The 15,973-nt window shown below is 36.1% G+C and overlaps 1 protein-coding gene across 1 annotated transcript in view; it reads right to left on the bottom strand.

Annotated features, from left to right (window-relative positions):
• Positions 1 to 15,973, bottom strand: part of PLCL2 (phospholipase C like 2) — a 100,397-nt gene that overhangs the window by 31,728 nt on the left and 52,696 nt on the right. Inside the window, exons 3-4 of the mRNA XM_084282244.1 lie at positions 8,759 to 11,245; positions 5,109 to 5,312 (exon numbers count right to left, since the gene is read on the bottom strand). Coding sequence (XP_084138370.1) covers positions 5,109 to 5,312; positions 8,759 to 11,245 — 2,691 coding nt within the window. The remainder of the gene's footprint in view (positions 1 to 5,108; positions 5,313 to 8,758; positions 11,246 to 15,973) is intronic.

The raw sequence follows: 15,973 nt of genomic DNA, 5'->3' as shown, positions 1-15,973 counted from the left end.
TGGAGGATTCCTTGTTGGAATGCCCATGGAAATGGACTCCAGAAGAAATGGAGTCAAGAATAACATTCTAAATCAGCTGGGGAAAGCACAGCTTTCACAGTCTGTGCCGGTTGCTTATTCCTCAGAAAAGATGCCAGATGTAAAAATATTTTCGTTAGGTGCACAAAGCAGACAGAGGTCAGATGCTATCATGTGATTTAAAAGAACACGAGATCCAAAGACTGAATTTGATTACAGTACATTGGAGACCATCTTGAACTCGGAATTCTCTGAAACAATAAAAAATCTAATATTTAAATCAAAACAAAGTTATGCAAGAGCTAAAACAATCTATTCACTCATTCTGTCTTAGGAGACAAACTGGTAATTAACAGCACTGGACTTAGTATTTCTTTTGTTAGCACAGAAGTTTGCAACTACAAAGGGTAATTTGCAGAACAAAGGCTTCTCAACCAATTAAGTCTGGAACATTAGTAAACTGAGATGAAGTGGAAAAGTCTTCATCTACACGTTCTCTCAAGATACAATTCAATAACCACAGAAGAATGACTGAGATCTCACTGTATTTGGAAAGTAACCATAACCAAGAACCTACATCAGCAACAAGATAATACAGATTTTATGAGCTAAGCATAACTCAAAACAGATCTGCTAATCATTCCTTGAAAAGATTGCATTCCACAAAAGATGGATGTAGTTTTTGTTTCTGTCAGGATTATGAGCTTCAGTCCAACACGTCTGATACAGAAGCAACGCACACAATTCTCTGTGTAGATATCAAGATGAGTTTTAAAGGTAAAGAACATTTAGGATACTAAGCAGCTGCCAAAATATGAGAGGACTGTTAACATTATACCAAAACCTTGATAATAAGTCTTTTTAGACATATTTTTTTTTAATAAGCCCTGCTAGTGCTTGTCCAGTCTATAACTCTTCCATGTATAGTATCAAAGGATCTACTTTCCAACAGGATGGACATGTTCAAGCTCAAAATATAGGCTACCATAATTAATTTATATGATTGGCCAAATTTGCAACTGTGTAACATGAAGTCAACTTCAACATGATTGCATATGCAATCAGCTGTATAACTTGAGTGAGTAGTTGAAATGACCCAACAATCAGGTAACCCGATGCAAGCTTACTGTAGAATTACTAACCACAAATCAGATTCTGTATTCTGGTTTACAGGCTTTAATGCATTTTATTATCCCTCATTTTCATCATCTCACAACTCCCACCATCAATAAACATAGCCATGCTTTTGATCTTGTCCCTAGGCTGCATTTACAAAAGTGATTCATTTTATTTGAAACAAATAAAGAGCTCCTATACTGTCATCTGAATACATTTAGAATTACAACATAACCTCAATGTTATTTAAAAAAAAAAAAAGGAACTGTGAAAATGTGAACCTAGCAGCACTATCTGATTAGGATTTAATAACAATCCTAATTAATGTAGCAGCACTACTTTATCTTCTTTCACACAAGTATAGTTCTATGTGTTTTCTGTGTTAGCTTTTTCCCCCCTTATGCTTGCAAACACCCTCACTCAAAAAGTTCAGAAAACCTCATCTTCATCAGGTGGGACACTTCATCCTTCACTACGGACAGAATCTGGCTTCCTTTGTATGATGCTCTACCGTATCTTTGCAGTGCTATTACACTCATCACTGAATAATGCTGCAGACTTAGGACAAGATAAATATTTTTTTTTCTCTTGCCATAGTATAATTTTTTAAGGTTTACTTACGGTTTATCTTAAAGGTCATAAGACATAAAAAAACATGCAATGGTGTGGAAGAGGCACTTGCCTTAACTCCAAGCTTCAGTCTGCAGCACTGATCAGTGATGGGTGTGATGACACCAACAGAGTGCATGCTGAAGTATCACATAAAGGAAGCTGAAGTTCATGAACGAAAGGGAAAAATAAAACATTGTTAAACAGTGAAAAGAAGTTAGGGTGTAAAAATACTCAGGAGCATGGTGTAGCTAGAGAAAAATATGCAACATAAGCTTCAGTCTTTCTCAAAACTTCAAAGTTATATTTGTTTTTCATCTTTCTTAAAAGACACCCCAACTCTCATATCATGGATAAAAGCAGAAGATCCTCCTATTTCCTTGGTGAACTTCTGGTCTTAATAATGCTGATGCAAAACTACTCAGTAAGCTCAAAGAGTCAATATTTTAACACACAAATAGTACTAGCCTTTATCATTTATAGCTCCTCCATTAATGTAGTAGTGAATACTGACAATTAAAGAAAGTATTGTGCTATTTGTTTATATATATATAAACAAGTATCTAGTGATATGCTAATTAAACTATCATCTGTCTCAGTTTCCTTAAAAATTATAGGTACCCGTGTTAGACTGAAGATACTCTCTCCTTAGCATGTGCCCTTGCAGTACTGCACTCTTCTGTAATTATTTCAATGCAGACTGACCACCTCACTGTAAAAGTCTGATATCCTTTCTCACTTTACAGCACAAAGATGAGCACTATAATCACTCTCAATGTAAACAAATTCTTCTGAATAATTAAAAGTCTTGGCTGAATATCATTTTCTATGCCTATTGTAATTTTATAAAGAGGAAGAGTATTTCTGACAATTCCTTCCTTTGCCCCAAATATTCTGACCCTGAAGCAGAAGTACATTAAAAATATTACAATTGCCACATTCAAAATTCATGCAAGGTAGTAACAGCCTATGCATTTATGGTATTAACCATGTTTATTTAATAAATATTTAACACAACCTCTGTTATCAACATAATTTCATACTTAGCATGCTGGCACACTGAAAGAACACGGCTGAATATAATTTTGACCTACACTGAAGGCTAAACCAGCAAAAAAATAAGTATGTAATCATCACTTTGATAGTACATCTACCCCTTTTCTTAATGCTGGATCAAGACTTCTCATTAAGCTGAATTTTACACCCACCTGTTCATTAGCAGCGTTAAAAAAAATCCCAAACCAAAACAAACAATTGAGTTTTATAAATGACAAATAAAGTGTGTCCTTTTGAGGGCTTACTATATTAATTTACACCAAAACCAACACAATTTACGCAATTACCATTTGCAACACAAAACAATTTACACACAGAAAGAGCACTAAGATAGTATTGGACTCTAAACATCTGCCAATACAGCAAATTTCAAAATCTGAGCTAAATAGCTTCACATCTCTTTTTCTCTTGAGGAAAGGATGATATAGTTGTCTCCCACTGTTTGCCCGTGAGCTTTCAGAAACTAGAGCTATCAGTATGGCTCCCATAGCTCATTACATTTTCCGGTAGTCATTTTCTGCTGATTTTAATTGCTTAAAACCTTTTGTCCAATTTGTCAGACCAAGTTTCACAAATTGAAATGCATCTCATTATTTTCATCTGTAAGCTTTATTTGATTAAAATAATCATAATTTTGACTAATCTTCAATATTATCTAGAGCTAGAAGTTAGAAGTGGTATACTATTCTTATGAAATGGAGTCTTTACCATGTACGGAAATGGAGATGGAAAAACGCTTTGAACATGCCATTATATAAATATTCTACTATTTTAATATATGAAAATGAAGTATAGATTTCCAAAGCCACAAATATGCAAATCTGTGCAGACTATAGCATGAGGGAAAAAAAGCAATGTGAGAGACAAAGGAAAAAAAAAAAAAACAAATTTGCATTGTGAAGCTTTCTGGAGATGAGTCACCTCTATGTAAACAGCATTCAAACAAAAAATATATTTAAAAATTAAAAAATTATTATAAAAATATTTTAAGTACTTGGAATAGCTTAATAACTAACAAGCAGCTGCATTAGAACAAACTGCGGGTAGAGAAGCTTCCATCAGCAAAACAGAACTTCATTAAGTACATGTTATATTTGTAATCCCAACCATCAAGCCTTTTTCCATCCTAATTATAGTGATATCCTATAAGCTACCACTAAGAGGATATACCACTATCTTCTTGTAACTGTGCTGCCACTCAAATCAAATTCTGTTGTATTTACATCATCATTAAGCTAGAGAAGCTCTACCTAAATTGTTAATTATCAGTGAGTACTTTTTGGAGTCTGGTATAGCTTTATTCTAGAAGTACTTTAAAAAAAAGTTTAAATATATATATATAGGGAACTGAGTTCCTGGTTTCTCTCCCCCCCACCCCCATTTAAATAACAAGGACAGTTTTTTAAATGGTGGTTTGATCCTGCCAGGAGAGGTTTCTCATTTTAACACACAGAAATAATGCAAAATTATCCTAGAAGCATTTCCTTATTGTCAGATGATATATCAAATTAAATTAATTACTAAATAAATAAATAAAAACTTAATTAGTCTGTGCTAGACTACTTAAGCCAGATAAGGAGGACATCTCAAATCACATTCATCTGCTTAATGAATTTTCTTTCCATATTTAAAATTAATACTAGGTAGATACAATTTATTATTTCTCAGTGTATCAGTTCTTCTTACCTTATTGTAAAATGGTTAATTTCCAGTTTCTAAAGACACAATTTACATATTTACTGAAGTTTAAGGGCTGAAATTAACATTGCAGTCAATTACAGATATAAAAATGGCTAATTAAATGTGATCTGTGAGAAGGATATAGCAAAGGAAAATGAAAAGGCATGTGCAGATTTCAACACTTCAAGTTGCTTTTAAAGCTACAGTTCCTAAAGCTATTTCCTTTTCTCTCTGTATTGTCAACACCAAATGAATGTCCATAAAATGAAAATGGAAAGTAGAAAACAATTTTAAAAGGTTTACAGATATGCAGACAGCTTCAATTTACTGCAAAACAGGTAAATTAACACATCCTCTTCATGTTACATCCTCTTGATTATAATCACTTCGCCTTCTGAAGTGTACAAACATTTATATTTCCATGCAGTGTATTAATCTCTCTGTTTTACCTGATACGAAAACACTACCCATTGCTGCATGTTCACAGGAATAACTTTCAAGCAGATGTAATAAAGCATGAAATAGGAAGTCATAGGTTAAAATGACCCTCCAAAAGCGGCATGGCACTGTACATTCCAAGAAGAAAGTCTTTCAAATAGCATATAAAATAACCACAAAGGACTACTCACCATGTCATATGCTGTTACGATCTTTTTCAAGACCTCTGGAACAATCCCTTGGAGCTCCATAGTCGGATACTGATCATTGAGATTCAGTACTACCAAGGGTGTATTATCAGGCCCGACCAAGCGCGTAGACACTGCCAAAATGCACTGCATAAGATTTGCTACAGGAGAGAGGCCACATAATTCTTTGAATGACACTACTGCATTCTGCAAAAAGGAAAGAAAGAGTTTCCTTTACAGTAACATATGAATTTTAATTTCTTATTCTTTCAGGTTAATATACCTCACTGTAATAGCTGAGCTACAACATACACAGCTTTTCCTTGAAAATTGGCAGTTTTCCAAAGCAATCAACGTAACACATGTATTTTACCAGAAGTGTTAAAAATTCAAACAAAATGCAATACCTGCTACAGCAAAAATCTGTTTAGAACAAGTACGTGTGGTCTACATGACTACTAAAATCAAACATACAAATAAAAGCATTCTAAAACATACTGGTTATCTGTTTTGAAAAAAAAAAAAATCTGAAATATATTTCAAAGTAACTTTTAAAATGCCACCAAGAGAAACAATCTATTAGGTGCTGAATGTTCCAAATAAGCAAAGTGAAGTGGAAGGAGGAATTCAGCCCATTTGTAACTTTAAACATACCTGAACTATCATCCAGACGTGCTGCAGATCTGCTGGCTCCCATTTGGTGTGAGTCACAAACCCAGCACTCCACTACTGATGTCACTCCTATCACAGAATCACACCTAAGTGGATTTTTAAGGTACTTTTATACAAATACCAATTTTGTACCTTTGCCCCAAATTTATTATAGTCATGTTTTGTATCCAATATGGTGGAATATAAAAGTATGTATTCAAACTTGAGGAAAATTTCCAATACTGGAAATACAATGTGACTCCAAGCAGCCACTGAAATTCCATGATGGGAATGTTGTCAGCACTGTAATGAATTTAAGATTTTTGTACCAAGTGGGAGCTGGTGATCTCTCGCAGGTCTGGAGTTTGTTTTCCTGTAAGAAACACAAAAATATGGTATATTTAAGTTACAAATGTGCTCAGTGCTCCTTTCTCTAATATCTAACCCATGTAGGGTATGTGACCAGTATTTAGGACACAGATTTTTGTTTTCATCAAACCACTTTCCATCTTGACGGCTTGTTTTTGGACAACCTTTCTTGAGAGACAAACGCTCTTATTGGAATTCTTAATGGAATCAAGGTTTTTACAGGAGCCATTAACAGGAATCAAATGTGAAGTATTTTGCTCTCTTTTTATGAGACAAAATACACAAAACACTTCAAAAGATCTACGTACAGAATATTCAAGCAAAGTTATGTGCGTATCTCAATTATATATATTACAGTCACAGTGCACTTCAGTAAATGTTTAGTAGCATCTAGTAAATGTCCAGCAAACACGAACTTCTAATAACCAGACTACAGCTTAATGATACAACAATCTCATAGTTGAAAAGAAAGACATTAGGAGGTCTATTCAAGCTGATTTTGTATGAGATAAACACCATGGGTAAGTCATTATGAACAACAATTTTAAAGAGAGGTAGGCGCAAACACAAAGAACAAACATGTTACCTGCTGGCAGGCAGGACAAACATAGGGCTGTAACTCTTGCCTTTGGACTTCTAACCCTATATTCAGAGACTATGCCCCACACTGTCAAGCAAGTTAAACATGCAACATCACATCCAGTTTCATCACTGACTGTATACTTTTATCAGTGATGACCACAAAACAAGTTACAACATCACCTTTTGACATAGTAACATAGTACATATCAAAAATGAAAAAAGGCTTCCTATGAATATAGGGATTTAGAGAATCCTTTAAACTCATTGCTCTACCCTTTTTTTTTCTCTTCTTCCAGTCTATATTTAAATTTGCTTCTTAGAATCTGTCTTGTGAGGACATTATGTACTTCTGCATCATAAAAATCATAATTTTTAACTCAAAATTTATGCAGTAAAAAAAAATAATAAACAAAATTAACATTCCCTGACATAAGCTGGTACATATTTTTAGTGGTTTATTTATTTTTATTAGCTGGAAAACTTTAGTTACGCAGTGTTTAAATTGTGCACATTATATAAACTATCAGTAAAGCTATGCAAAATTAATATTCCCACACGTACCTAAAATATCTTCGTGATAGCAGTTTGAGATATGATAACAATGAATGTAGTTGAGAGCACAAATTTCAAACTGAGAGAATGAAATTCATAAAATATCTTCTAAAATCTCATGTTCAAAGAAATCATACTGTAAAGACTGCTCAGAATTATAGCAGTTCTGAAAAACAATACAGGATATGCAGTAAAGAGTTTAAAGTAGCTATGGAACCTGCATGTTTTCACTGTTTCTCCAAATCTTAGGTCCAGCTCCTTCTTGAAAGTCATCATAAAATACAGTATCTGTTAAATGACATAATTCTAAATTTCAATAGATGAGCTACCGGTAAAGCTCATTCAATACCTAGCCTGTGATGTGTTATAATTTTTATAAATCAAAATATCCTCCCCTTGCTTTTTTAATAATTTCTTAATTCAGTAATTTTATATATCAAGTAGAATGGGGGAGCTTCATAATGCTGAACCCATTTCTTCTTGCAAAAGAAGAAAAATTAATTTTAAAACTGTACTAAGATATCTTCAATATAATATTATTCATGAAGAAAATTTATCTACACTGATATGCCTTTCAAATTCGGAATCAAGTCTCAGACATCTCCTTAATCACTTTCCCCTTAACATTATGTAAGACGATTTAATAGGTCACTTAATTTGAAATGATGATGCTGAATTTTACTGATCACTGGTATTCCATTGGAAGTCTGTAAATGGTAAAAAGCTTTACTAAATGCAATACAACTTTACAGCCCTCTTTTATCTAGATCTAAAAAGGGCTTATTTCCCTGGAATCTTTATTAGAATCTCCAAAAATAGCACTTTTGAAGTGAGATCTCTTGGGCTCAACAAAAACAAGCACCTCAGTTGGAATTTTTTCATAAAATTCAATGTGTTTAATATACATGATCTTTAAAGTAATGTAATTTTGTCTAATCTTAAGTGGATGCCTTCTAATACCTTCAGCCTAATTCCATGTAGTTCTAACTTAATGTTCCTAGGAAGAATCAAGGAATGCAAATTATTTTTCTGAAAATATTGTTTTCTGTTGGGAATTAGAAAAAATAAAAGCTCAGTAAAACTATGCTAAACATACCCTCATGTATGATTTTTTTTTAATACAGAATATATTATTTTTCTATCAGCAATGCCTTCATCCTGCATTTCTATTTATTTTCTAAAGCAAAAATCTTGCTATACTTTCTTCTAGTGTATATCTGACATTCCTTCAAAGACGTAGGATTGGTCAACAGGCCTAAAACCGAAACAGTATTTCCAGTTCACATGCAATGAAATACATATATGAATCAAAAGTTAATCACAAGAGATAGTAGCACCTAAAAGGTTACTCTACTATAAACAGTTTTTAAAGCTGTTCAGCATTACAGTTGATTAACATGTTACAAAATGCAGTATGACTCTAAACAACAAGTATTATGTACACATCGTAATACAAAAACACACACTAAGTACTAAAAAATTCATCATAAAAACTGTACCTGCATATTTTCTCTCAAATCCGTGGCATCCCGTATAGGTTGGAGAGCATTCTTGAACACTTCATCTATTGTTTTAATCCACAATGTTCTCACAGAAGCATACTCCCTTGATTTCTTGCCCTTCCTCACAGAGAGGCCCCGCTTATGAGGTTTCCCACCACCCCTTCGATTAGTAATGGCCACATGCACAAACAAGGAAGCATGTGCCAACATTTCACCAGTTAGAGACTGCAGAGGAACATGCCGATAACCAGTCTGTAGACACTCAAAGGGAATAGTGTATTGCCCAATAAACTCGTCCCCAATGTAATCATCATCCAGTACTACAAAACGCACCATTGCTAGTTCTGGTAAATTTATTTGAAATTCAAAACTTTCATCAAAAATTGGATTGTCCCCATTCTGGTGCATAGTTTTTGTCCTTTGCTCTGCACAGTCTGCAGGGATTCCATGTATTTCGACATAGACATAAGGATCCACAACATCACCTTTGGCACCTGATCCTTTGGGTTTAGGAAAGTTTTGCCCACTAATGATTTTAATATGAAGCAGCTGAGGTGAGACTCCAGGCACAGTGTCTTTTGTATTTGCACTAAAGAAGGATACTTCTTCTCTCATGATAGCAGGACGAAGGACGTAGCCACAGTTTCCATTTTGTCGAAACCAACCGATGTTAAGATCCATCATTAGGCCAGGCGTTTGAAAGTTCATGGCTACTATCTGACAACCACATTTCCAAAAATCCTGGGGATTCATATTACTGGAGTCAATCCTCATAGGACTGGGAAAAACTCTGGCAAGAAAACGTTTGTTATAATTTACGAAGTCCCCTGGGTTTTCATTGGCATATTTGCTAGCAAGCACTTCATTAAATGAGCACACTTCCCAGTACTTCTGGAGCTGAAATGAAACTTGAAACTCTTTGAACTGAACTGATTTACATATGCTTACCAACTCGGAGAGCTCTTTGCAGAGCTGAAATCGTTTCCCAGTCAGAGAGTTCTGTTGTTCTACACCCTCTTTCCCCACTCTCTGTGACATTTCTGCTCCTTCATCTTCATCTGTAACATCTCCCTCTAGTCCAGAACAATTAGAGGAAAGCTTCTTTGCTTTAATTAGTATTTTCCCTTTAAGTGATTCTGGTGATGGAAGATACGAGTCTTCAATGTTTGGAGACTGTGTATGTAGTTTGTCCCCCAAAATTTTCTTCATGTGTTGTACCATCACTTTCTGCTGCTTAATAGAACAATGATTTTCTAAACACAAAATAAGAGGATATTCTGAAGCAAAAAATGCATACTTGTTAATAATGTCAATCACACTACGGAAGACAATCTGTGACGTCATTGTATGGCCTGTGTAAATCACAGGCTCGTTATCTGGACCGTCCCACACGTCCAGTTCAACACTTCGACAACCCATTTTAAGAGCGCGAATATAACCTGTGATATCAGAAGGCCCTCGAAACTGATCCTCTATCAAGTATGTATTATGAGATGAATTTATAAAATAATGAGATAATGGCTGTTTCATGTCTTGACAAACTTTTTTATGTTCTGGATCAAATATGTGGCAGTCTGGTGAAGTAAGGTAATTTGTAAACCCATCTATAGACAGCCAACCCTTTTCCTGGCCCTCTTTGGCTGGCTCATATTTCTGAATAATTTCAAGGCTTATTTCTTCCGTGACATGTGCCATACCCTGTTCTGCTTCTAAAAACATCATAAGGTCCTTGGTATCTAGGAATTCTTTATTGCTTGAAAACTGAACCAAGAGGAAATAGATTTCAGGTCGGGTACAAAGCTCATGAAAAACTTCAATAAACTCTTCTTTTGTTACTTCAGTACCAGTTTTTTCCTTTGATCTATGTAACTCCTTGAATTTTAGTTCAATTTTATTTGTTTTCAAACCAGGATTTAAGTCTTTTATAAACTGCACAGCAGTACAGAGGGGTATATGTCCCAAATTATCTACATCTGATTCACTGAACATTTGTGATAGCCATGAAGTCCGCATATTATCTTGAGTACTTTCTATCATATCTAAAGTATGTTTTCCATAAGAAATCAGGTATCTTAAGCCAGTAACCCAAACATTTGCAATGTCTGCTGAGTTAGCAACAAGATCTAGAGACTCATAGTTTTCTCCATATATAATTGAAAATGCACAGTCTTCTGATATCTGGTCATATATTCCATTGCTGCGAAAAATATCAGTATTTTTTCCTGTTCTTACTTCTTTGATTGATTTAATATCAATCTTTGCTTTTTCAGAATCCTTTTTTGAAGGTTCCCAGCGTAGAGATTGCATATCCGCATCTAAAAGGAAGTATCGGTGATACACCCTAGAGTTGGATCGAATCTTTTTGAGCTCAGAGCCTTCAACCATCGCATTTATACAGTCACTTGCACTGCTGATCTTCTTCTCAGTTGGCATACTGCTAAATGACACAGTCTTCTTCCGTTCTCGCTTTTGTTTCGTACCATCCTGGTAAACAAGGGGGGTAAGAAAAGAAAACACATCAATACGATTTTGCTCAATATTGAAATAGGTGTTAACTTACAGATGAAAGTTCATAAAGCAGTTTAAAAACATCTACCGTATGTGTGATGACCAGTAAGGTGGAAATTTTTATTGGAATCATCACAAATGAAAATATTAATAATGGCTTAGTGTTTGCTCTTCTGTATAGACATGATTTTCCAGGGTCTTTTTTTAAAATATTTTGCATTGGTATAAAATCAAACAAAGCAAGTTCTAAATGCTAATGGAATAATAATTCTGCATATATACATGTTATTTTATAAATAATAACCTATTGAAATATATAGTAGGTTCTACAGCCAAGACAGTAAGAAGTAACCTTTCTTCTGAGTCCTTCCATAGTCATACAGATACTTGCAGAACTTTGTTAGTACACAATATAATGGTATAGCACTATACCAACAGGGTCCTCATGAACACCAAATAAACATTAGTATACAACTAACTATATAAAATTCATAGGATGTGGTGCTAATCTAAGCATACAGACATAATGGCACTAAACATGCTTAGCTCCCTCCTCTACTGCACCCAACCATGTTCTTCCCACAGACTGTCTAGAGCATTGTCACATGCATCCCACCCCCATATTAGAAAAATATCCACATTAGTCTTAACAATCTACACTGCTACACAAGTGAAAAGACTGGAGCAGATAATTCACTCTACATTCTGAATTTCAGGAAATATGACAATGACTCAGGAGGGAACTGTCTGAGAGGACTGAAGGTTAACCAGTTCCAAAGATGATGCACATCCTTAGAAAGAACTTGAATGGAAAATGCAAGACCTGGTCAGAAAGGGAAGCAAAAGTGGTTCACCTTTGCTCTTAAAACAATGGAAGAACCCTGAGTCCTTAGTCTACTAGAAAAGCCTTCATAGAAAACTGAATATATAAGCCGTTGAACAGACAAAAAATTAAGAAGGAAAATAATGTCATTTAGCTCGTTCTATCTGCTGTTTACATTGATTTAAACAAGTGCAAGTAAGTCAATAACACATCATTTAAGTATAATCAAATTCTTGAGAAAGAACAGAACTTAGAACTGTTTGTTTCCATTATCTGCATCTCTTTTCATAATAAAAAATGCTGCAATTTTCTAAAGGTTGTGTGTACTGACAAGAAACTCCAACTGACTTTTACTCTGAAGTATTTTCATGAAATTATCTTTTTATGATAGATACCCTATTTAGAAATGTTATTATATTCCAGTTTCACTCAAAAAATGACTTTTCCAGATTTGTACAACAAGAACATTGATTTTCCCTCTAATAGGTTTCCACTTGAAGTATGTCCCAGTGCAAATTAGCATCACTTATATAGCAGAAAGGGAAGGAAAAGAAAACTTTTAATGACTGCAATGCTGAACAGATGTTCAAATAAAAACCATTCAAGAGAGAATGTATTTTCAGTTCAGGTCACGTATACTGTATGTTTAAATTCACTGAATTAAAATTGTACAATTCTGTTTTTATAATTTAGTTCATAAGCACCGAAAAGCTTGTAACTGAAAACAATGATTAGTAAAGTAGACTTAATATTTGTGGTTCCATGTTTGGAAAAATCAATCAACATCCAATTCCTGCACCTTTAATGACAGCAGAATCTGCTTCAGGCAACTTCTTAAGAGTCTTGTAAAATTAATAACTCTACAAAGGACTGTTTTATTTCTAACTCCAGACCAAATCCCTGCAATGGACATCACACAGGACTGACCCTTGGAATCTCAATACATGTAGTTTGGACATTAAGATTGCTTTCAGACAAAGGCAAGTTTCCTTAATGAAAAAAAAAATTAGAAATCCGATTTTTGTTTACAAAAGTTTTAGTTCTACTTAAGCCTACCTTATCTACATAGTTAACCTGAAGAAATAGAAAAGGACAGCTCCATAGACATGATCAGTGAAGCTCCTGTCCAGTATTTTAGGCCTTGGTATGAAGTATGCTGAAACTGCGTAGTGCTCCAGATTTCTCAGTCACAGGTATCATCCCTGAACCCTTCAGTGAGAGATGAAGGATAACATTGGGATATAAGAAACATCAAGGCTTGTGAAGTATTTCCTTGCTTGACCATGATCAGTACTTTCAAACAGAAGGAAGGTCTACGCCTTTCTCTATGATGAGGGTTGTGTCTGATCCAAGACACCAAATGGCAAGGGAGAAAAAAGATCTGCTATTTCTTGATGCCATCTGATCTAAATAGGTCTAGGTCAAGGAACACCCATCCCCATACAGCTTCCTAAAGACTGAATTGGGGGGTGCATATATGTATTAGAGAAATAATTCAATCTACTACCTGTAAGACTACTTTGTTTGCCTACCAGACAAATCTGAGGCCACTTCAATGGTATTGTACGTTTCTGAAGGGCAAGGCAATTTCCCCACTTGGGAAAGCCTGATGGCACTTTCTGAATGTGACGACAATGAAGACAATTTTTAAAATACACTGCTGAGATTCTCACTGCTCTGAACTCCAGAACACTGATCATAAGAAAGCCCCCATCTTAAGAGACATGACAGTCACAATCTGCACAAACAAAAAAACTTAAAGGATATTTTCCCTGAGACACTGCCCAGAACTATCCACTGAATAAGTGATTGTCCAGAGAAACATAAACTCTCTCTCATAAGCTGAAAATGCAATTGCATAGTGTGTGCATACACTGTATTTAACAGGTTTGTGAGCCTCAGAGATACAGTCTGGCATGAAAAAGGAGACGTATTCTGCTATATGACATGCCAGATTTCTTATTGAAAGTGGGGTGGCAATCATGAACTGGATCTGGTCTCTCATGGCCTTAGGTCTGACTGAAATCATAAAGCCTGACAAATCAGCAAATTGCATGTATCTGAAAACACAGGAGTGACTGCTCAGCATTCACAGGACTTGCAGTGTTCTCAATATTGTTCATGATGCTTCAATTGAGACTGCCTCTAGACTGTGGATGCATAATTCTGTCCACTGCACAAAGTACACTTTTTGTACAGAAACGGAGTCATTCTAGGATCTCTCACACAACAAAGAGCATGTCAATCTTCAATTATAATGGGTATTATCATCACAAAGCAGGACCTAAAGACTGCATGTTCTTCAAAGGCTTTACCATCAAAACCAGAACAACCACAGCACCAATACATCTCCAAAAACACGTGCCACATCCATTGTCACCTGCCCCAAACTTTGAGACACAGAGCAGACCAGAAATAAAACTGGTACAAGAAACAGCACAAACAGTTTAGTTTATCCAGGAGTTGTGCCTACAGGAAGCAAAATATCCAGCAGTTTAAAGGCCAGAAATAACCCCAGCTGACATCTACGGCACTTAGAGACAACAGGAGAAAAAGGCTTAAGAGAGCACACAGGGAAGAGACTCTTGTTTAAAGAGTCTCTCCATGGTAACTTTTATTGTGATTATTTCTCCCATGGCAGAAACAAAGAACTGCTTATGTGACTACGAAAGCACAACTTACAAAAAAAGAATTAGCCAGAAATTCAGGTGTTGTTCAGTATAGCACCATTTAAAACGTTTTGGAGTGAAATTTACAGAGCCAAGGCAGCCCCCAACCCACACAGGGTGGGAGGTGAAGGGCTTGCAGCCGGAGCTCCAAGGGAGCACCAGGCCGTGCAGTAGGATCCTCACATCCCACTGCTGGCTTCTGAGGGGGGAATCTGCGATCCCACCACCCCACAACTCACACAGCTACCCGCGGTTTTGATGTGGTAGTTATGCTACCTGGGATTTTAAGATGAAGGCCTCTGTCTGCATTTAGGCTGTTGCGGTACTCCTACTGGTACAGAGAAGAAACAATGCTAACAAGAGGAAGTGGTAGAATGACACATTTTTGGAGCACTCGTCCGGGAAGTGAAAGTTCCTGGTATCAATACTCTACAAACATCTCACTTGGTGACTCCAGAAGTGAACTGTATGAGCAGCCCGTGCAGTCGGGACCAGAACACCGCACACAGGGAGGAATGGCCACCTCCCTTGTTTATGCTTCACCCACACAACGTTTCCGTTTGTGGTTATGCACCAGCAGTTCAGCAGAAGCACAGAAGGCAGCTCCAACCCAGTCTTGAGATCATTCACCCAGCACACGAGGAGCTGCAGGTCTGAAAATCCTCAGGCAGGAGGGACTGGAGCCCAAGCACTCTGCGCAGGTGAGTGCTCTGCCAACTAAGTGACTGCATAAAAAACAGCACAAGCACCTCTCACCCAAACCCAGCACCTCCCTGCAGGCTTTTTGACTGGGGCTGAGCTTCAACAGCATGTGAAGAAACCCCTGCACACTGTGGCACTGACAGCACAGAGTGTTCAGGAGCCACAGTCCCCCAAATGCCTAGTTAATTAATCCCAAACAGGCTCAGATGCCGAACCATTTGGCTTAGCAGAGATGGCAATGTGCATACAAGAGCAGTAACAAGACTGCAAGCACTTACAGTGTCTAGATAGCTTAGACACAAAACATTTTTTGCATTAAGTTCTGAATGAAGTAAAATCTTTGTGGCAATATTTGGAACAATTACATGTGAGCAGGTGAGAACACAGGCCTTGGCACGGTTTGCTGGTTTGGTTTGGTTTTAAATCACACTATTATTTCATGACATCTAACATATATGCTGTTTTAGAAGTAATTTAATGACATCTATACTAAGAGTTGTAACCCAATTC

Source organism: Netta rufina, assembly GCF_964035555.1.
Source record: "Netta rufina genome assembly, chromosome: 2".
Taxonomy (NCBI): Eukaryota; Metazoa; Chordata; class Aves; order Anseriformes; family Anatidae; genus Netta; species Netta rufina.
The sequence above is the reverse complement of the archived record's forward strand: the minus strand, read 5'-3'. Positions and strand labels throughout refer to the sequence as shown.